General features: G+C 34.1%; 1 protein-coding gene across 1 annotated transcript in view; it reads right to left on the bottom strand.

Moving 5' to 3' along the window:
• Nucleotides 1–24,113, bottom strand: part of NID1 (nidogen 1) — a 105,302-nt gene that overhangs the window by 46,480 nt on the left and 34,709 nt on the right. The window contains exons 8-11 of the mRNA XM_051993555.1: nt 22,767–22,967; nt 22,090–22,329; nt 21,589–21,732; nt 4,905–5,030 (exon numbers count right to left, since the gene is read on the bottom strand). Of these exons, the coding sequence (XP_051849515.1) occupies nt 4,905–5,030; nt 21,589–21,732; nt 22,090–22,329; nt 22,767–22,967 (711 nt within the window). The remainder of the gene's footprint in view (nt 1–4,904; nt 5,031–21,588; nt 21,733–22,089; nt 22,330–22,766; nt 22,968–24,113) is intronic.

The following is a 24,113-nucleotide window of genomic DNA, read 5'->3' as shown; positions in this document are numbered from 1 at the left end:
TAAATCAAATATCCATTTAAATAATAAAAAACTCTACTTCCCATGATCATTCATTTGCTAGAGATGATCAATTCAATGTCAAGAATTTAAGAATCTACAATAATATTTTCTAGACCTTATATAGCAGATGGGATTTCTGCTGTGAAAATTCATTCAAAAGTTATCAAAAAACTGTGTGACCCTGGGCAAGTTCCTTAACCCCAATTGCTTCAGCAAAAAAAGAAAAAAAATTACCAAAGGAAATTACACAAAATGCGTACATGGAAACAGAAATATAATAATAATAGTAATAATATTTATATAGCCTTTTGAGGTTTTGTAAAGATATGATTTCATTTTATCTTCATAACCAATTCAGGAGATGATACTATTATTATCTCCCTTTTACAACTAAGGAATACAAGAGGTTTAAATGTCTTTTTAGGATCTCAGAGCTAGTAAGTGTTTGAGACCAGATTTGGACTTGGGGCTTCTTGAATCTGGGCCCAATATTCTGTCTCTTTTACTATTCAACTGTGTTTGTTTCCCTACTATAGCTAAGGGAAAATGGAGCAAAAAGGAGGAAGGTTGGAAGAAGCAGTGATATAATGGAGCTAACTTTCTAGATCTGGAAGCAAAGGACTTGGGCTAATTTGGGCTCCAAATTCAATCAATTCCGCTACTTACTAAGACTTGAAAAATCTATCTAAATTTCCACATCTTGGCTTCCTCATTTATGGAATGAAGATGTTGTATTAGATGACTTCTAAGGTCCCTTGCAGCTCTAAATCTATTGTCCAGAAATAAAGAGTTAGTACATTATAAACTATCTTTTGGCTTTCACATAAAAATAGGAATGTGGTTTAAAGATGAAGACAAAGGGCCCTCAGCTCAAATTCCTGGGAAGTCTGGCAGCTCCAAGCATTATGCAATTCTGAAAGTAACATTTAGCCTCTATGGGGCCATCACCATTCTATAAAACAAAGAACCAGGGTAATAATGTGGAATTTTTAAAAATTATATGAAAATTTTGTGGCTCACTATTTTGCTGTAAGAAATGATGAAGGTGATGTTTTCAGAGAAACTTGGGAAAACTTGTATGAACTGATACGAGAAGAAGCAGAAGAACAATTTATATGATATTGTAATGACAATTTTGAAAGATTCAGGAACTCTGATCAACACAATGAAAAACCATAATTCCAGAAATCTCATGAAACATGCTGTCCATCTCCACAATGAGAGGTGATGAACTAAGAGTACAAATTGAAGAATTTTTAGAAATATGGTCAATGGGGGAATTTGTTTTGGCAAAGTATATATGTTTATAATGTGGTTATTTTCTTCTTGCTTTATGGGGAAGGGATACAGAGAAGGCAGACCTGAAAATAAAATAAAAAGAGAAAATTTTAGGTTAGTCCCAAATTCCTTTTTGTGACTCCTAAAGTAGGACTCTTAATCTCTTCTTCAAGGAACAGGGCCAAGCCACCAAAGGCAAGATAAAGAAAGATTAAATATGCTTCTCTTTCTTTAGGAACAGTATAGGACACAAACAAATGGACACTTACATCAAAGTCCTTTGCCAAATAAGGAAGTTACCAAAGAATTTTGGGAATCAAAAGTCAACCTAAAATGTTTAGCAACTTGGTCTCCAAAGTGAGAATGTGACTTATTTCCATGAGAAGTAAAAGAATACAATTATTGTAGCACAGCGAACCTGCCGTTCTTCTGGACTTCAAATTTATAGGCTTTAAAATTGCTAAGGATGGTCAGGAATTTGGTCCAGACTTCTCCTCTAAAAGAAATCTATCACTAATCGACTTTGCCAATATAGTGAGTCTACAAAGGAAAAAAGATGATGAGTTCTAGTTGAAAAAGGGAAAAGAATAAGCATTTATATAATACCTACTATTTGGCAAGTGCTCTAAGTGTTTAGTAAATATTACCTGATTTGATGATCATAACAATCCTCTCTTATGAAAGCAAAAAATTAAGGGGCTTGGCCACGGTCACACTGCTAGTAAATATATGAAGAGGGATTTGAACTTATTAATCAAATTGCTTTGTAAACCCTGCTCATTGCTCCTGGATTTTGGGGACCAAATAGAACAAGAACAAGCCTCTTCCACATGACAAAATTTCAAATACTTGAAGAGAACTAACCTTGCTTCTTCTTTTCTCCAGACTAAATAGTCCTAGTTCCATCAATTGATCTTCATATAATGTAAACTCGAGACCATCCCTGATCTTGGTTTCCTTCCTACAGACAATTTTCCCCCCAATAGCATTTTATTTTTCCAAATGCATGTAAAGGTAGTTTATATTTTTGTAAAAATTTGTGTTCTAAATTTTTTTCCCTCCCTCTCCAAAGACAACAAGCAATCTTTGATTCCTATAACATTTTTTACAGCTGATCAACATCCTTCTCTAACTGTTGTGCCCAGAACTCAACACAATACTCATGCTTTGGAAGGTTTGACTTTTCTCTTGCATTCTTGGAAAAGGAATATGCTCTGACTTGGAAAAATCTAACCTGTAACTCTGCAGAAAGGCAGGGACTGTGTCTTAAACATCCAGATGCTAACATAGCTCTCTGTACATAATGGACATTTTAAAGAAATAGTTGCTGAATGAATGAATTCATTTCTTCCTGTAATTCTACCAAATCCCAGTCCCATCTTATTTTGCTCTCCTAGACAATCACTGTTTCTCTCTCTTTTCTCTCTTTCTCTTCAGCTTGGGGACGGGAATTTGGAGAATACAATCACTGAAAAGGGAGGGGAGAATCAAGAAAAATAAAATAAACCTACTTTTTAAAAGATGAAAATAAAATTAATTAGGAGTATATGTATGACCTATTAAGTTAAAATGTTGAAAGTAAAATTACATATAACTTTGTGCATGTTGGGGAGATCAGTTTCTTATTTGGGTAGAAAGAGTGGTCATTTTAAATACGAATCCCTAGTTACTGAAACATTTTTAGGACCAAAGAGTGAGGGTATGTGGGTATTGATGTTGCAAGAGAATAGGGAGGGAAGCATAAGAGAGAAATTTTCATAAGGCTAGCTTAATCCTACTTTTCCTCCCTTTTCCCTTTCAATCACATTATTATGCAACTGATATTTTCAAATAAAGCATGACAGTTCTGAGCTTTGCCATCAGCGAATAGAGAAAAGGGAAAACTGATAGAAAATTTGAAGCAAAACAATACTCAAAAACAGCTACTTCCATAATAGAAAATTAACACAAAAAAGTACATATATAGCAGATGGAAAATATTTGTGTATTTGTATTTATTTGTGTATATGTATATGTATATAAACCCCCAAATCCTGTAGAGTTAAACACAATCATCTTTGCAATTAACAGGAAGCATGTCTAACTTCCTCAACTTTGATTGCTCACTTGTTCACCTCTCCCCTGCTCAAACCCATCTTTTCTGATCTCCTATCATTTCTGTCTCCTAGCATTCCTACCTAAGGCTTACATCCAGCGTGAACAATTTCACCAATTAAATGGAGAAATAAAATTGCTAACAGAATAAAGTAAAAGAGCTTTATACTGATAATTCCATTTCTTCTTAATGGATCTAAAAGGATCTACAAAAGACATTTAAAAATTAAAAAGGATGATTTTCTGAGAGTTGGGAAGAGGAGCTGTAGGGGCTGTAATTATTTCTGTTAGTTTTTAAAATTTAAGGACTATTTGGAATAAATAGTGTCTAAACCATTAAATTGCAGATTAATATATCTTTTCTTCATGAATCTCAAAAAAGATTATATAATAGACAGCATCATAACACTGATTTTTATTTTATGATATGTGGTATAGCAGAGAGAATGCAACTTGCAGTCAGGAAAGATGTGAAACTTAATTCCAAATGAGTTATTCACTAGCTTTATGACTCTGGGAAACTCACTTAACTAAGACTCTGGAAGTCATTTAACCTTTTCTGGACCTAAACTTTCTTATCTATAATATAGGGATAATAATAGTATATCACTCACAAAGACATTATGGAAAATCCCATAAGCAAAACATCTTATAAAGTGCTATACAAATGTTAATGTAGTTATCATTATTATACTAGAGGAAACTAAATATAGTCCTAAATATCTTAAATGAATCAATGATAGGATCAAATCCAGAAATCAGGTGGAGGCAACAAATTCTTTGAATGGCCTATATACAATGTAAGTCTGGCCATAGTATACACCTAAAATACAGAACATAGTATCATCACACACAGAGAATTTTCTCATCCATTTAGGCTTAAGCTTAACTAAATTATGGGGAAGAAAAATAAATCAATTTTTAAATACAAAAATAAAATGTAGGAGGATTAAAAATCTCCAATTTCTGAAAGGATACATAGGACATAGCAGAGGAAAGGGAAGGGCTTAGAAGCACAGATGTTTGGGTCTTGCTCAAATGAGAACTGCTTGTTCCTTCCCACCCCATCTCACCTCGGGACCTCAGCAAAGCCGCATCCAGGGCTCCAAGACAGAACAAACATAAAGTATATCCAAGTTTGCCAAACAGTGGGGAAAAGACAAAGAAATGGTTCATGGATAGCACAAAAGGCTGAACTGTTTTAAATTTGGGAAGAAGAGCTGAGCTCAGATGTCATGTCCAGCACCCTTCCCCCTTTAGATGTATAATCTTTGAACTAAAAATTCTTGGAACCAGTGAGATGAAGTATACCCACAGGAATAAGTAGAAATCTTGAACAAATCTGGGCTCTTCTCCATGTCTCTCCCCCTTCATCATCACCATTTAAAAACATAATTAAACACTTAACAAATATCCAGCACCCAGCCCACTTCCCTCAACATTACAGAGAATTTGCTAATCTCAAAACAACCCAGAAACCACAAAGGGAAAAGAATACAGGAGATTCTTAAAATCTTACACTGATAACTTACCCACACACACGCCCTCATCAGAAAACTGGTATCCCTCAATACACTCGCAGCGGAAGGTTCCTGGGTGATTATTGCAGATGGCATTGCTGCCACAGACTGTTGGCTGCTCTGAGCATTCATCAATATCTAGAACAGATAAGAATTTAGAAGATTTTAATTTTTCTTTATCCAGTTCTGTAGTTACATTCATGTAAAGAACTCTCCAGCACAGAATCTCTCTACCAAATAAATATCTGAAATTTAGTCTTATAGATTTGCTTGGGTTAGGCAAATGTCAAGAAGTTGCCTATGCAAAGAATTCAATTTTTTTGGAGGGGCAATGGGGGTTAATTGATTGTCCAGAGTCATACAATCAGTAAGTGTTTGAGCCCAGACACTTATTCAGGGCATCCTAACTCCAGAGTCAGTGCTCTATCCACTGCAACACCTAGCTTCTGCCAAAGAATTGGAATTTGAGGGGGCATCCATCAATTGGAGAATGACTGAACAAGTGGTATGATTGTGATGGAATTTTTCTGTGTTATAAGAATTATGATAGAATGATTTGAATTCAGAAAAACCTGGGAAGAGTTACATGAATTAGAGCAAAGTAAAGTGAGCAGAACCAGAACATGGTACATAGCAACAGCAATACTGTATAATGATCAACTGTGAATGACTATCTATGATCAGAGACAATTCTAAAGAACTTAGGCTGGAAAATGCTATTCAACTTCAGAGAAAGAAGTGATGGTGTCTGAATGCAGATCAAAACACTTTTTGGCCTAATTTTTCTTGTGTTTTTTTTTCATCTGTTTTCTTTTGCAATACAGCTAATATCAAAATATTTTGTATGACTGCATATATATAATCCATATCTAACTGCTTTGTTTTCTCAAGGAGGGAATAGGAGAGGGAAAAAGTTAGAGAATTGGAAACTCAAAATCAAAAAATAAGAGTTAAAAATTGTTTTCATATGTAATTTGAAAAAAAATAACAATTTTCACATTAAGAAAAAAAGTTCCCCATGACCACTCAATTAGTGGATTTCCATTTTTCTTCTCTTTTTATATTGGTTATTATTGCTACTCATGATTGAATAATAACACCACAGCACCAGAGTTGGAAAAGATGACTTTAAATGTTATCTAGTCTAACCCTCTGGTTTTTTAGATAAAGAAAGTTAGTCCTAGAAAGGGTAAATGATTTGGCCAAATGACATAGTAGTAAGGTGTAGAGGAAGGCTTCAACCTAGTATTCCTTCCTCTCCCACCAAAGTCTTCCTCTTATGCAATTTTGTGGCTAGGTCTGAGTAAGCTAGTAAAGGTTTCAAGAATGTGCCAACTGTGTTATCCAAAACTCAGAGACAGCACTAAGAGGTTGGCTCTATCACCTGGCAAGGTGATAAATTCTTTATCCACAGCAATTCTTTAAAATATGTCAAGTATGGAGAGATTGTGACCTACAGAAGAGGAATTACCTATATATAAAATTTAATTTCTAATAAAATAATCATAATGGTTTGTATTCAAATAGTGTTTACCATTTATAAAGTGCTTTCTATTAATCATAGTATTTGTTCTTCACAACAGCCTTGGAAAAGAGGTAACATAAGTGTAATTATCCCCATTTAACAGAAAAGGAAATGGAAAAGAATAAGAAGTGGCTTTATCCAAGTAACTGAAAGCTCAATGACATCTTCATCCTACATGTCCAATTTTATCAAATCTTAGCATGTCTATTTTTATAACTCTTGAATGTCTCTCCTTCTCTCCAGTCACATAGACACTTCCCTCTTTGTAACTCTCACCATCATCATCTGTCTGGTTTTTTTTAATTGGTGGCGGGGGGGAGTGATGAAGCAATTGGAGTTAAGAGACACAGTTTAAGTGTTAAGTGTCTGAGACTGCATTTGAACTCAGGTCCTCCTAATTTTAAAGCTGATGTTCTATCCATTATGTCATCTATCTGCCCCCCATCATCTCTTACCTGGACTATTGCAAAAGCTTTTTGGGCGAGTCAAATTTAATCTCAACAAACATTTGTGCAAGGCACTCTTAGTGAAAGTGTACTAAGTGTCTTAAAATTGTCCAGTGGAAAATGTACCTTCTTTGAAGAAATGGAAACAAAGTAATAGCAAAGGAGAGAACAAGCATTTATTAGGCACCTATTATGTGTCAGGTACTGTGCTAACTGATTTTTTGTATATTATCTCATTTAATCCTCATAACAAACTTGGAATGTAGCTATTGTTATTATCCCCATTTTACAGGTGAGAAAACTGAAGCAAATAGAAGCTAAATTACTTGTCTAAGGTCATATAACTAGTAGATGTTTGAGGTCAAATTTGAACTGAGATCCTCTGCTCCTCTATCCACTGTACCACCTCCCTGTCAGTAGGCATAATTGGGCCTAATTTGGGTGACTGGTGAAGTCAGACTGGATTTGATTCTTAAAACATAATAAAAGATTTAATTTTCCATTTCCAAGTAAGGCTATTTTTCTCCAATCATCAGTTAAAGGCTAAGAAACATTGATTTCACATGTGAAATCTGTGAATTTAGGTTTATATTGGAATGATCAATCCATAAATTTGACTAAATGTAAGCTTGTACAAGAAAGTTACTAGGTGACCTCAAATAGAAATTTTTTTCTTCCTTTAAAAAAATTGATTTAACATTTTATTTTCCCAAATTACATGTAACAACAATTTTAATATTTATTTTTCAAAACCAACAATATATCCCTGAGAAGCAATTATTATTGTATTATGATATTTCCAAATATTATCAAATTCAAGAGAATTGGAGCTCACTGAGGTCCCTAACTCCCCTCCATCAGAAAGGTTTAGGCCTTTTAGTTTCTTCAGGGATTTTTGCATTTTTTTGGTCTCATTCCTCAGCAGAATATTCCATGATTTCAATGAAGATCTCTTAATATTTTGTGTTAGTTCTTTTAACTATAACAAATTCATATCACTTATCCTAATTGGAATGCTTAAAATTGTCCCTCCCTTTTTTGTAAATAAAATAATAACTTTGATGTAAAAAAAACCCCACACTTAAAAAAATTTTGAGTACCAAAATTCTTTTTTTTCGAGAAGACAAGAGTTTGATATGGTTTGTCATGTACAACATTTCCATATTAGTCATATTATAAAAGAAAAAACAAACCAAAAAAAATCCAGCAGAAAAATAAAATAGTTTTTTAAAAATAAGTTTTGATCTGCATTCAGACTTCATTAGTTCTTTCTCTGGAAATGGACACCATTTTTTCATCATAATTCTTTTAGAATTGTCTTGGATCTTTGTATTGCTGAGAATAGCTAAGTTGATCATTGTACAATATTGATATTACCAAAGAGATTAAAAAAAAGGGAACAGGACCCACATATACAAAAATATCTGTGTATTTTTATAGCAGCTCTTATATTTATAATTAATATTTATAGCAGCTCTTTTTGTAGTTGCAAAAAATGGAAATTGTGGGAATGTCCATTAATTGGGGAATGACTCAACAATTTGTGGTAAATGTAATGAAATACTATGTGCTGTAATAAATGAAGAACTGATTGATTTCAGAAAAACCTGGAAAGACTTACATAAACTAATGCTATGTGAAGAGAGCAGAACCAGAAGAACACTCTACACAGTAACAGCAACACTGCTCAAGGATCAACTATGATTTAACTTTAACCTTCTCAGAAATACAGTGATCAATTCTAAGACTTATAGGGGCAAATGCTATCTATATTCAGAGGAAGAACTATACAGTATGAATGCAGATTGAGCATACTACTTTGTGTTTTTTTCACAGTTTTTCCTTTTTCTTCTATTTCTTCTTTCACAACATCACTAATATAGAAACATATTTGACATGATTGCATAAATGTAATCTGTATCAGATTGCTTGCCATCTTGAAGTGGGAAGGGTAGGGAGGTAGAGAGAAAAAATCCAGAATTCAAAATCTTATAAAAATGAATGCTGAAATGAAATGATTAGGGCCAGTCTCAATGATTTTGTGATGAAGAAAGCAAATTACACCTAGAGAGAGGACTCGAGGAACTGAGTGTGAATCACAACATAGCATTCTCACTCTTTTTGTTGTTGTTTACTTGTATTTAGTTTTTTTTTCATTTTTTTTCCTTTTTGATCTGACTTTTCTTGTGCAGCAAGATTATTGTATAAATAGGTACATATGTTGAAATTAACATATATTTTAACATGTTTAATATAGAAAAACGAACATTAAAAATTATCCTTACATGCAATTAGAAAAAATAAAATATTGTTAAAAATAAAGTGATCACTAAAAATTTTTTAAAAGACAACAGCAATAAAAAGAGCTACTATAAATATTTTTGTACATAAAGGTCTATTTTTTTTGTTTGGTTTTGTTTTTTATTGCTTTGGGATACAGACATAGTAATGGTTTCATATATGAGAATCAAGAGAAGCATAAAAAGGTGAATAGCAAGAAGAAATCTTAATATAAGGTTGGTACATGGTAAGATGATATTTATAACTCCTGAAAATTTTCTCATTTTTAGGGGAGTTAGGAGTATATATAAAAAGAGGACATGGGTGTGAGTTGAATATGATGGAATAATAACTAGAAAAAAAAATAAAGGGTGAGAAAGAAAAATGCACTGAAAGAATGGGTAGGGGAAGAAGCCTAAAAGAGCTTTTTCAGTGGAGGAAAAAGATAGGAGAAATGGGTCACAGGATATGCATGATTTTATAGCTCTTTAGGTATTGTTCTAAATTACTCTCCAGAACGGTAAGATCAGTTCACAACTAGTAACAATGCATTAGTACCTCAGTTTCCTACATCCCCTCCAACATTTGTCATTTTTCTTTTCTGTCATCTTAACCAATCTGATAGGTGCAGCCTGGTATCTCAGAGTTATTTTAATTTTCATTTCTCTAATCATCAGTGATTTAATTTTTTCATATGACCATAGACAGTATTGTTTAAAAACTGCCTGTTCATGTCAATAGCTCTTATTTTAGAAAGTTGACTCAATTTATTTTTTTATATCTGAAATGAGGGCTTTATCAGAGAAACTTGTTATAAACATTTTTTCAGTCATTACTTTATATTTCTTCCTATCCTATTTTCTTCTATTTATTCTACTCCTCTCTGCTTTCATCCTATCCTCAAATGTTTTGCTTCTGACTACCACATTCCCCAGTTGCTCTCCATTCTCTTATCTCCTTTCCCTCCTGTACAGTTTAAAAAAATCCCTATACCCAAATGAACATATATTCATTCCTTCTTCAAGCCAATTCCAATGAAAGTAAGGTTTAAGCACTCCTTCTACTTTCCACATTTTCCACCCTCCACTCTAACAGCCTCTTTCAGGCCTGTTCTATGTTAGATAATTTTTCCTCCTTTCCCATTCTAGTTCTCTCTTACCCATTCTCCCAGTGCATGGGAGTGCACCCCTTAATTTGTTTTTTTCCTAGCTGTCATCCATTGTTTCAACTAACACCCATATCCTCTCTCTATGTACTCCATCTATCCCTAATAATGAGAAAGTTTTTAGGAGTTATGAGTATTATGTTTCCATGTAGGAATATAAACAATTAACTTTTTGTATTCCTTAAGATTTCTCTTTCCTGTTTACTTTTTTATGCTTCTCTTGATTCTTGTATATAAAAATCAAGTTTTCTATTCAACTCTTATCTTTTCATCAAGAATGCTTGAAAGTCCTCTATTTCATTAAATATCCACTTTCCCCTGAAGGAGTGTACTCAGCTTTGCTGGCTAGGTAATTCTTGGTTGTAATCTGAGTGCCTTTTGCCTCCAGAAATATATTTTAAGCCTTCTGATCTTTTAATGCAGAAGCTGCTAAATCGTGTATTATTCTGAATGTGATTCCATGATATTTCCCCTGGTTATTTGAAATATTTTCTCCTTAAACTGGGATCTTTGGAAATTGGTTATTATATTCCAAGGAGTTTCCATTTGGGGATCTCTTTCACTAGATTATCAGTGAATTCTTTTAATTTCCATTTTACTTTCTTGTTCTAGGATATCAGGGCTATTTTCCTCAATCATTTCTTGAAAGATGATATCTAGGCTTTTTTAAAATTATAGATTTCAATAATTCTCTCTCTCTCTCTCTCTCTCTCTCTCTCTCTCTCTCTCTCTTTTTGCGAAGGCATTTGGGGTTAAGTGACTTGCCCAGGGTCACACAGCTAGGAAGTGTTAAGTGTCTGAGACCAGATTTGAACTCAGGTCTTCCTAACTTCAGGGCTGGTACTCTATCTACTGCACCGCAGTTCAATAACTCTTAAATTATCTCTCCTGTATCTATTTTCCAAGTCATGTATTTTTCCAATTAGATATTTCACACTTTCTTCTATTTTCTTTTCATTCTTTTGATTTTGTTTGTTTCTTGAGGTCTCGTGGAATAATTAGCTTCAACTTAACCATCTCTAATTTTTAAGGAATTATCCTTAGTGAACTTTTGTACCTCCTTTTCCATTTGCCCAATAATATTTTTTATGGAGTTCTTTCCATCAGTGGATTTTTATGCCTCTTTTACAATTTGGCTATTTTTTAATGGTTAATTTCTTCAGCTTTATTTTTGTTTCTCCTTTATCAAGCTGTTGACTCCTTTTTCATGTTTTTCTTCTATCATTCTCATTTCTTTTTTCAATTTTCCTCTCCATCTCTTATTTGATCTTTAAAATCGTTTTTAAGACCAATTCATATTTTATTTTGAGGCTTCACATGTAGAAGTTTTGACTTTGTTGCCTTCTTTAGAGTTTGTGTTTTGAGCTTCCTTGTCACCATAGAAATGTTTTTGTTGTTTGCTCATTTTTCCAGCCAATTTCTTGGTTTTTATTGCTTTGTTATAGTGGGGCTCTGCTTCTGGGAGGAAAGGGGCACTGTCCCAAGGCTTTTATTGCTTCAGCTTTCTGAACAAGCTCTGGGGGCTAGAAGTTTTGACTTCTTCAAAGATGGTATGATCTAAGAAATGTGGCCACTGCTCTCCTAGACTGTGCTCCAATTTGTGAGTACACAAGATTACTTTTCCACCCTAGAACTGTGACCAGAGCACCATTCCCCTGTTGCTGCAAGCTATGGTGTCTGGGACTATAACCCACAATTGCAATCTGGATCCAAATATAAGAAATAAAACATAGTCTTTCCCCCAGTGCTAACAAAGGGACTCCAGTAATCTTTTTCTGACAAGTTGTCCCCCCCTTCACCAACTGTGGGCTAAGAGCTCTGCAAGCCACTATTGCTACCACTGATTCAATCACTCAATAGCCTGCTATTGGTTTGCTGGGGCCCTGTCTACACTGGTATAGCTTGTACTGGACTACATTTCACTCTTGCCTCAGTGCAACAGACATTTTCTGCTAATATTCTAGGTTCTCTAGGGTTGAAAAATTGTTTTGTAAACAATATAAAATACTTAAAAGAGTGTACCTGTTAAGACAAACCCAGGAACTATATGAACGCAATTACAAAACACTTTTCATACAAATAAACTCAGATTTAAACAACTGGAAACATATCAATGACTCTGGTCTCTCTAATAATCTCAGGTCAATTGGCAAAACTACTGGCTGAGTAAGTTCTAACTTTTCAAATACCTTAAAGTGGGCTTTTGCTATTTGGAAGAAAAATAACAATTCCTATGATCAAGCAGCAATAGGCAACAGTTGTTTTATTTGTCAGATGAGTGTATCTGAGTACAATAGATGCTACACAAGGCAAGAAGACCCCACACAAATCTGTATGTGGTATTTTTTGCTTCATCAGCCCTATAAAGTATTTCACAATGAGGCAAAAGTCCAAGCCAAATTGTTTTACTCTGTAAAGTATACACTGAGAACCAGAATCCTGTGAAATATTTAAAATACACCATCTGAGACAAAAGGAATGTGTTGTGCATAGTTGGAGGGTCACAAAACAAACTTGCTCCAAAAACATAATTCTCACTAGAAGTTCTATCTTAACAATGATGCTCCACAAATTTGGATTTCATAACCAGGTCTAGGGCACCAGCTGCTGACTCTGCTGCTAGACACAGAGGCTGGAATTCATTTGGGGCTTCTACTTTCTATTGCACTAAAGCTTGGAGAAAATTCCAGTCCCAGATGTCTCTCTGAACCTTTTGTACAGAACACAGAAAAAAAAGTTCAAATACTGCTGCTTCCACCAACTATGTAAATTCAGACAAATCAATGTCTGATCTTAGTTTACTCTACTTTTTAAAAATGAGGTAAAATGAGACAGCTAGATGATACAGAGGATAGAAAACTGGATAATACCCAAATTCAAATCTAGTCTCAAATGCTCATTAGCTGTGTGACCCAGGCAAGCATTTTACTACTGCCTGCCTCAGTTTCTTCATTTATAAATGGGGAGAATAATAGTACCTATTTCCTAGGATTATTGTGAAGACAAAATGAGATAATATTTAAGTGTTTTACAAACCTTAAAGCACTATGCAAATGATGCCAGTTATTTGTCCTACCTACTTCACAGAATAGGTGAACATGACCTGCACTTTATCATTTTTATCATTTTGCTCATGGGATTCCCTATTCCTAGAATATTTTTCCTCTTCATATTTGCCTATTGATGTACCACCCATCTGTTCCTTCCTTGAACCCATGCAGTAACTCATTTTGCATGTTATATCTTTGTATCTTCTTTTGTACCTACCATAATATTCTTCTTGGATTAAGCATTTAATTAATATTTATTGATTTAAAATGAACAAGGCATAATACTCTTCTACCTTCCTTTCCTTCTCCTTTAGGATTCTTGTTGGTATCTTATCTTCAAAATGATTCAACAGTGAATGAATACCAATCAAACATGATATGTTATCAATTATCTATTCCTCTCATTATATGACTAGATCATTTCCTTTCAGCTTCTATAGTATAATTCTTTTAAAAATTTAATTTTGTTTTTCAATTAGCATGTATCTTTGTCTCCCATCTCCCCAGACTGAGTTTTAAAAAAAAAAAAAAGAAAAATGAAAGTTTTACAACAAATATACATTAAAATGAAACAGATTCTTGCATTGGATACAACAACAAAAAAAGTAAGTATGACTGAATTCTGAGTCTTAAGTGCATCTTCCATTTGTCAAAAGGTAAATATAGTATCTACATCATTGGTTCTTATGCTAATTATTAAATCGATTAGAGTTCTTAAATCCTTTAAAGCTATTTGTCTTTACAACATTATTATTTCATAAATTGTCCTGCTTTTGTTTACCCCACTATGCATCACTTCATTCAAATCTTCATAGGTTTCTCTGATACCATCCATTTTCTCATTTCTTATAACTCAATAGCATTCCAATCCACTAAAATGAACTATTATTTTTCAAGATTTTCCAAATGATAGGCACTCCTTAATATTAGAAGGTATTTTATACTTCCTATAGTTCTTTTAAAAGGAATTTCTTATCATCACTTTCTGTTAGTTTTCTTGGCAATTTACAAAAATGCTAATAATTTATTTGCATTTATCTTATATCCTATAATGACTTTATTGTTCAAATTAAATTTAGTTGATTGTCTAAGTTTTCCTAAGTAAACCATCCAATGATTTGCAAAAAAACAATTATTTTGTGTCCTTTCCCCCTCTATTTCCTTTTCCCCTTTTTCTTCTTATTAATATATCCAGAATTTCTAACACTATATCAAATAGTAGAGATAATGGTCATTTCAATCTTATTCCTGATCTTATAGAAAAAGTCTCAACTTTAACCCCATTACACATATTTTTGGTTCTTAATTTTAAATTAAATATAGCTTGTCGTATTAAAGAAAGATTCATGTATTTCTAATTTTTTTTAGCAATTTAATAGAAATTGGCATATTTGGACAAAAACTACATTTATTGATATAACCACATGTTTTTTTCTTATTATTATGATAGCATAGCTTAGAATTTTCACATTATTGAACCAACTCTGCATTACTGGCATAAATTCAACCTGGTAATAGCATATAATCTTTGTAACACATTGCTGCAGTGTCTTTGCTAATACTTTACTTAATTTTTTTTTGCATCAGTGGTCTATAATTTACATTCTTTTGGTTCTTTCTGGTTGAGGTTTCATATTTATATTTATATCAGAGAAGGAATTTAGGAGTATCTCTCCCCCCCTTTTTTTATAAACAGTTTATATAATACTGAAATTAATTGTGCTTTCAATGTTTAATTTGTTGTTCAATCACATGCAACTCTTCCTGACTTTTTCTGGGGTTTTCTTCACAAAGATCATAGATTGATTTGCCATTTTTTTTCTCCAGCTTATTTTATGGATAAGGAAGTGAGGCAAATAAGGTTAAAGTGACTTGCCCAGAGTTTCACAACTAGCAAATGTTTGAGACTAGAATTGAACTCAAGAAAATGGGTTTTTCTGTCTTCAGGCCCGGTATTCTATCTAATGTTCCACCTACCTGCCCTACATCACTGCAAAAGCCCTTTGTTTATTTTGGAGCCCTTTATACCCATGATAAAAGTAGAGTTTGGGGGAACTCACGCATATCAGTTTCTTCTATTAGAATATAAACATTTCATTCTTATATAGTCCTGTTTGCTCATTTGTATTTATTTGGGAACAGCAAGGTAGTGCAATGAATAGAGTACCGAGCTTGAAATCAGGAAGACTCATCTTCCCTAGTTTAGAAATGTCCTTAGACACTTAGTAACAATGTGATCCTGAGTAATTTACTTAACTGTTTTCTCTTTTCTCATTTGTAACAATGAACTAAAGAAGAAAATGGCAAACCAATCTACTATCTAAAAATTTCCACTGATTCCTGTTTTTGTATTTTAAATCTCTACTCAGTTCTGATCTTTTCATCAAGCATGCTTGGAATTCCTTTATTTCATCTGCAATTTTTTTATCCTGTAGAATTATACTCATTTTTGCTGGGTAAAATATTCTTGATTGTACACCTCTATCTTTTGCTTTTGGGAACATCATATTTCAAGCTTTCCATTCCTTATATTGTAGTAGCTGATAAATCTTGACAATGACCCCTTCATATCTGAATTCTTTCTTTTTGATTATTTATAATATCATCTTTGTTTTGGAAGCTTTTGTATTTTGGTTATGATATTCTTAGACATTCTAATTTGAGAGGTTTCTATCATGAGGTGACTGGTGATTTTTTTCTATTTTCATTTTGCTCATTGATTCCAATAGATTGTGTAATTTTCTGTCATGATTTCTTGAGGTATGATATATGGGCTCTCTTTTGGGGGTCATGACTTTCAAATAATTCCGTGATTTTACAATTATCTCTCCTTGATCTCTTTTCTATTAGTTATGTTTTATATACGATAGCTTACAATTTCTTTTTCTTTTAAGTTTTTTTTAACCTTGTTTTAGTATTTATTTTTGTCTCATAGAACCATTAATTTCTATTTAGTTCATTTTTAGAGAGGGAAAGCTGTTTGTTGGGGGTAAGGTTTTGTATCTTTAGTATTAAGCTATTAATCCTCTTTCTAAGACTTAACTCCATAACTCTCATTTCTTTTTCAATTCTTTCTTCTATCTATTTACCCAAATATATATATTACAGCACACACACATACACACATTTAAAATCTTGCTTCATTTCTTCCAAGAATCCCAGTTGACCTTATAGCCAAGGTGTGTTCTTTGAGGCATTGCTTATTGGTATTTTGGAGATCATTCTTCTGAGTTTGAGTCTTGGGCATTCTGCTATCATAATAGCTCCTCATCATAAGATTCTCAATATTTCTCTCTCTCCCTCTCTCTTTTTTTCTTTCTCTCTCTCCTTTCTCCCTCTCATTTCCCCCTTTCTCTCTCTCATTATTCAAACTTCAGTTCCTAAAATGCAGCTTTGTATTAAATCTAGATTCTGTACAATTTTGGAGGGAATATCAGCAGCTTGTTAAGTACTGTTTTGTATTTTTTGGAATTGTGCTACTATTTTCTTTAGGCATTTAGTCCTGTGTTCTTTAAAGATCACAGGAGCAGCTTTGGTTAGAGATGTGCAATTTTTCAGTGATGCCTGAGTGTTCTGATGCAACATGAAGTATAACTACTCTTTTGAGCTGAGATTTTTGAGCTATAGATGCAGGCTAGCTTTTATTTCTACTTCATTGCAATCAGGCCCAATCTATACAGGATCTATAGTCACTTCTTACTTTTGAAGACAGATTAATCCTGTGCTTAGCTACAGATCCACTCCTAAGGCCATGCTAGATCCACAATACAGCTCTTGGATCAAGACAGACACAACAGCTATTTGACTTCTGTTCCTGCTTCCTGGGCTGAAAAAAAAGATTTGCTATATTTTCTCTTTGGATTTCTTCACTACTCAATCTGGTGCACTTGTTAAATATTAGAAACCCTTGCTTTAAGGCAACATTTTCCTGTACCAATCTCAATGCATTTTTAAAAATTAACAATAGACATCATGCTATCTGATGTAGTTTCTAGCTTCTTTTGGTATTTCATTTTCTTTGGTCTGTTTTAATATCCTCAAAAGTCTTTTATCCATTTCCTACTTTTCACCATCATCACCTTATTCAAATAGGTCAAGTTGAATTTATTTCAGTCTCACATAACGCCTTCTCATGTTTTAGTTTTTCTTCCAAATTTGTATTGATTTTGTTAAATGTTTCAACAAATAGTCTGACACCACACAGAACTGGTGATTAAGAAATCACTTCCATCTGCAAAACCAGTTATTTCTTATCAAAATATAATCAGGTTCATTTTTTTAAATAATATGCCTAGGTAGTCAACATTGCAATATTGCCACCAATATTATTAATAAGCTATCATTATTTCATAATAACTTTAAAAAATATTTATCACAAGTAATGCAATCCTAGAAGACATTTACCACACGTTGCTTCTTGTTGCCTTTAGAGGTATGCTAAAACCGGTTCTATTTATTTCTTCATTTGCTTCTTCAGGTATAATCTATAAGCTATTTTTCTTTTAGCTGCAACTTCCTTTTATCTTCTGATTTCATTTACAGCAAGAACATTAAGATTGGTGTTTCCATTCTTTCCATGAATATGTCCACTTGTTAGTCAGGGGATGAGAATCTTACATTTATCATATCAACAAGGAAGTTAATGTTTATGAAGGGTGAATCTTAGCACTCTTTGTCCCCTTTTCTCCCATTCTTCAATTGACATTACAGAAACAGAAGAGTCACACTGAACTTCAAAGGTCATTTCTAACTTTTTTTCCTGAATTACCATAGGCAAAAAAAATTCATCATCTAGTGGCTAGTAACTGCCAACTAGGAATGAGCTTCTTGATACTTATCTAGACTGATTTTCAAAAAGTAGACATAGTCTGTTACAGAGCTTTTGCTCCATTGATACAAGCTTTAATAATCCTCATAACATGAGGTATTGATAATGGACTAATTAAAATTTGACCTTTTTCAGTTTGAATCATTATCTTTTTCTTTTTTTTTCCTCAATGAAGGCAGAGAAGAAATAACTGTCACTTACATATTATTGTATACACTTACAGATCATAAAATTAAGTTCTCAGACATCCTTTCTTCTCCAGGAAAATATTCCCCCTGTTAATTCTGCACTTTTTATTTTGTGAAGGGCCCAAGTCAATCTCCCTTCATTCTTTTTCTGAACTTTGAAATCAGCATCCTATTACTATCTCAGCACTGAATTTACTTTACCACAAAAGGCCTTCTCACTCTGTAACATCCCATTACTTGTGTCCTACTTACTCTGGAATCCACTGTTCAAGAGCCACCTGTCTTCTTTCATTGATTGAGTCTCTTCTGGAACTCAGGCCAGCCTGCCTTCATTCCTTCCAAGCTTTGTTCTTGATTTTCTGGACTTCAAAATCATGCCTTCCCATCACATTTAATTTCCCACCCTGTACCCACTCCCGCCAACATTTCAGTTTCCTTTTAAAATGTAAGTTTTTTGAGTGCATGGATTATCTTTCTTTTTATTTGCATTCGATTCCCCAGTGCTTAGCACAGTAACTGCAAATAGTAAGCACTTAATAAATGCATGTTTCCTTTCTTCATTGTCATAACCATCACTCTTCAACCTTCAATAAAATCACTGACCTACACATTTACTCTTATAAGCATGTACCTAGATTTAGGAAGACTTGAGTTGAAACATAGCCTCAGATACTTACTAGCTGTGTGATTTTGGGCAACTCATTTCAACTGTCTCATTTTCCACATGTAAAACATGAGAGATTGTTGTGAGGATAAAATGAGATAATATTTGCAAAGCATTTTGCAACCCCTAAAGCACTATATAAATGCTAATTATTATTATTCCTGTTTTTATTTTTACTTTAGTATATTTGCTTTTCCCATATTTTATCCATTATATGCTTATCTATTTTTGTCCTCAAATTTTCATCATTATGAAATTATAAACTACTTTAGGACTGGGGCTCAGTCTATAAAATACACAAGTGCCTTGTCCAGTGCCATACATTCTGCGAACACTGTGCCATTTTCAGAAATTCCTAACCTCTGAAGAAACACACAGATGTACTCTGTCAAGTAGCAGAACTTGGACGATTAAACTTATTAGGCAATTCGAACCATAGAATGCCCATCTGATGACTGATCAAAGGCAATCCCACTTTGCTCATCAGATTTTATTGTATTAGAGTATCGCTGTAGGCTTGGAATTCAATAAGCACATCCAGTCAGACAGGAAAGATTTAATTCACTTTCAATGCTATTTCCCCCATTCTCCCTGTATTATGTTGGAATAATACATGAAGTGATTTGCTTAATGAAATTTCAGATTAAAGGCCTTATTGACATAAGTCACTGACACTCTGAGGCATGATTTGGTAGTTCAGAACAATGAATAGCTTGAATAAGAAAATAATAATAACATTCCACACTGTTAACAAACCAGAATGAGAAAATAATGACAAGACAAAAGACAAAGTTTGTTCATGCCTTCCTAGATAATAACCTCAAGAAAAATTTTTTCAAGATGGCAATTGATGAAAATGATATTTTCTTTTAAATGAAATTTTAAGATTACTGACTGTCTCTTGCATATTGATGTCACAGGGCAGGAACTTTTTACTTGAAAATCAAATCATCTATAACTTAAGGTATGAATAATAGATGAAATCCAATGTTATGTGATATTAACTTATAATTTGGCTCTTTGAAGGTGAAATCATCTGGCAGAAAGGCAAAACACATCTGAGTGTAGTTTGGAAAGTATAAATGGGGAATTATAGGGGAAATGTGCCCCTGGAAGAGATGTCAGCAACTTCCATATGTTTTTAACTTTTTGATTTATTGCTATTGGATGGTTATCATTTCACCAACTACACTATAAATTGTATTCATCAAAGTTGATGTCTGACAAAAGCCCATTAATAAAGGCTACCATGAGACAACATGGTACAGTGGGAAGAGCAGCAACTCTGGATGTACCTTTGGTATTTAGTATTAAGTCACCTCTGTGATTTGGGTCCTATCAATGAACATCCTTGGCCTTTGGTGTCCTCCTCCATAAGATAAAGAGACTAGACTAGATAAACTCTAATGTCCTTTCCAGTTTTAAATCTCTGAACCCAATCGTCCCTCTCATATGCATTTTGTTTAATTGATTCATTTAATTTATCCCTGACAAATCCAAGCATTTCTACTGGGGTATTATCTGATTTGGATTTACCTGCTTTTCTGCTTTCTTCAAACACTGTGCCAGGCAAAATATAATAGATGATTCTCAAATTTAGAACCACTCATGTTTAGAGATTCTTGAGGTACTTTTCCCATTCATAAAAGTTGAGAATAATGGGGGACGGTAGGCAGCAGGTCTTAAAGAGAGATGGGGATAAGGGGTAGAGAAGAAAGGAAAGCGAGGGAGGGAGAAAAAACAGAACAGGGAACAGTCCCCTAAGGTCTTCTTATCCTGAAAATTTTAATTTCCTTGGCTATTACTTGGAACTTTCTTCCCCTGGAATATTTCTCCACAAGACTTGCTTCTCCTAGGGCTTCCATTTCATGGGGGGTCCAGGCTAGCCAGCCTTCATTTCCTTTCCAGCCCTTCTCCTTATTTTCTGGATGTTAAAACTATTTCCTACCACATCAGGAACCTTCATTCTCACCTTTACCTCTCTATATACTTTTCAGCTTCCTTTTTCATGTTATCTTCAACTATTAGAACGTAAGCTCTTCGAAGACAGGGGTTGTCTTACTTTTTGCCAATATTTGTATCCCAACACTTAACAGGGTCCTCATCATATAGTAAATTCTTAAGGAGTCAGTGGGAGGGGAAGAGGCAAATTGTCCAAATATGAATTCTTGGGAGTACAACATTAAGGAATGATTGTGAGGGAGAAAGGGCATATGAACACAAATCCTTAGAGGTATTCTGTACCCAAAGTGAAGGAGCCTCTGTATCTGGCTTAAGGGATTCTGTGGCCCTGAGTCCTAGTTCCCATAAACAATCCTAGCATTTAGGAACAATGATGGTGTGTTCTAAAAGACATAATAAATTCATGACACTTCTGAGTCATGAACTAGTGGTCTCTGCTAAAATGTAGGAAAAAGCTAATGGACCCTGAACTCAAAAATAATTAAAAAAGCATAATTAGTGAGAAGTGGTAAAATGGTTTTGATCCTGTGTGAATGGGTTTTTAACTTCCTCTCCCAACTCTTCCCAACTCAGGATTAGTAGCCATACCATAGCAAATCTGTCCATCTCCTCGGAAGCCAATGGAACACTCGCAAACAAATTGACTTCCTGGACCTGGGCGGCACGCTGCATTTGTGTCACAACCATGGGTACCCGTGTAGCAAGGATTCTGAGAGGAGTCAGGGGAGCCATCTGAAAAGGCAGAGATGTTGAAATTAATTTTCTAAGTCTAAGCACTCAGTGGAATGCCTTTGGCTTTATTCTTGACTTTGAAAAAGAAGGATGGTAAGTTCTACATGAGCTCTTCATTTCTGCTTAAGACAGCACATAAATATCTCTTAGATATGGGACAGGATAACGGTGACCCACATTTTAGGTTAAGCACTATATTTTAGTCTTTGGGCCAAAGGATGCATTTGCACATTCTTCCCCTCCTCACTCCACCTTGCAAACTCATGCTAGACACTGAGAGTCAAAGAAAGGGTATGGAAAATCAAAGCATGAATTTAAAACACACACACAAACAAATAAAACTACTGCTTTACATACCCCCAATAGGACCAATTGAATTACTCAAAGCATATCTCAAGATCTTCTCATCCGTATTGTATAAGACAAATACACTATCCACAGAAAGTTGCTGGGTGGGAGGAAGAGACTGTTGCTCATGAGTGCATTCCTGGAAGGTAATGGTCTGCCTCCATTGATAAGTATAGGTCTTTGTAGAACTGATACCATCTTGAGCAGGTTCAGTCACTTTATACTCCCGGGTGGAAGAAGATGTGATAACTGTAAAAGGAAGAGAGATAACAAGTATTAACAGCAAGAAAGGAAATCTTGAAGGAGATTTGAGGAATGATATCCTAAGATTTACTTTAGCAGACCAAACACTTTCTGCTTATAATCCTTGCAGCTGAAAGATTAGAATAGGAAAAATAAAACTACTTTTCCTTTATAAAGATTGATATTTTTGCCTCTACATATTTCTTCTTTCTCCTATTTTTTAAAGTACATTATTGTTTTCTAGGATTACTTTGCCTAGGTGCTTGAATTCTAATAGTTAAGATAATTTTACCTCTATATTATTTCCCTTACTAGGGTATGAATTATAGCTTTCTCTCCCCATAGCAGTACTTAATAAACCTGTATTGAATTGAGGATAAGTGTGATTTTCAATTAAGTAGTGTATAGTTCACAGATTACTGCATTTAGAAACATAGACTCACCAGAGTTGGCATAATGGTAGAGCTCAGTGTAAGGTTCTATCTGGACAGTGGAGCCAAATGGGATCTCAGGGACACGTCCATCCAGTTCTGTAGTGATGGTCAAGTGGCCATGTTCATCAATGCCATTGAATTTCTGTTTTATAACCAACTTGTCCGGGTACCCAACAAAAGTCACTTCAGCTTGACGGGTGAACTCTCCTCCTGCAAAATCAAGTCAGTATGATTAATGTAGAGTAATCAGCTTGTGGGTCCCAATACTGGGGCAGCAATAAACTCATGCTTAACTTCAAAAAACAAACAAAAAAGTTATCACATTGAGCCTCTAGGAGGTTTGAACTTTCCTTGAATATATTTATAAAAGTTTGTGTTGCACTTAATGGCTTTGTGATCTTCTGGGAGGTTTGAACTTTCCTTGAATATATTTTATTTTTATTAAAGCTTTTTATTTTCAAAACAAATGCACGGATAATTTTTTCAACATGATCCTTGCATAGCCTTCTGTTTCAGATTTTCCCCTCCTTTCCCCCACCTCCTCCCCAGATGGCAAGTGATCCAATATATGTTATACATGTCAAAATATATGTTAAATCAAACATATGTAAACATATTTACACAATTCTCTTGCTGCTTAAGGAAAATCAGACTTTGATATATTTATAAAAGTCTGTGTTGCACTTAAAGGCTTTGTGATCTAAGGCAACTCACTTGGACTCTTATATGAATTAGTTTTCTCATTTGTTAAAAAAAATACATCATGGTAACGCCTTCCTCCCAGGATTGTTCTGGGATCAAATAAGACAGCATATGTAAAACATTTTACAAACCTTAAAACATTATAGAAATTTGAACTATTATCATATCTTGTCCATTAGCACTTCTAATAGATGTTTAATATGCTGTGGAATTAAAAATAAAAAAGAGTCTATGTTGGCTCCTTCTTTAATTTGGTCAGAGACCACATGTAAAAGTGACAGGAATCATGAGTTTAACTCTCCTAGAGCCAATTGGCCTTCTGCTACATGGCCACTGGGTGCCTGCCCTGTAGTGATTTTACAAAAAGCATGTTAATGCATAATCAGCAGAAGCTGATAAAGCAAGATAATGGCTTAGTACAATCTACCACCACTATCAGAACTTTCCTAAAAAGCATACTACTCCTGAAAGTGGTCCAGCCACATCACATTCCTTGATGGAAGGAGAATGAAACATCCATTCATGAAAAATGAATTTCTCATATCTTCCTCCTCCTGGAAAAGAGGCAGGGAACTATTAGAGAAAAGGAGGAATTTATCATCAGCTGCGGTTGCTGTATATAATATTTTTGTCCTAATGTTTTTCTTTGTTTCA

This window comes from Antechinus flavipes, chromosome 4 (assembly GCF_016432865.1).
Source record: "Antechinus flavipes isolate AdamAnt ecotype Samford, QLD, Australia chromosome 4, AdamAnt_v2, whole genome shotgun sequence".
Classification (NCBI taxonomy): Eukaryota; Metazoa; Chordata; class Mammalia; order Dasyuromorphia; family Dasyuridae; genus Antechinus; species Antechinus flavipes.
Note: the sequence above shows the minus strand (reverse complement) of the source record. Positions and strands in the feature narration are given on the sequence as shown.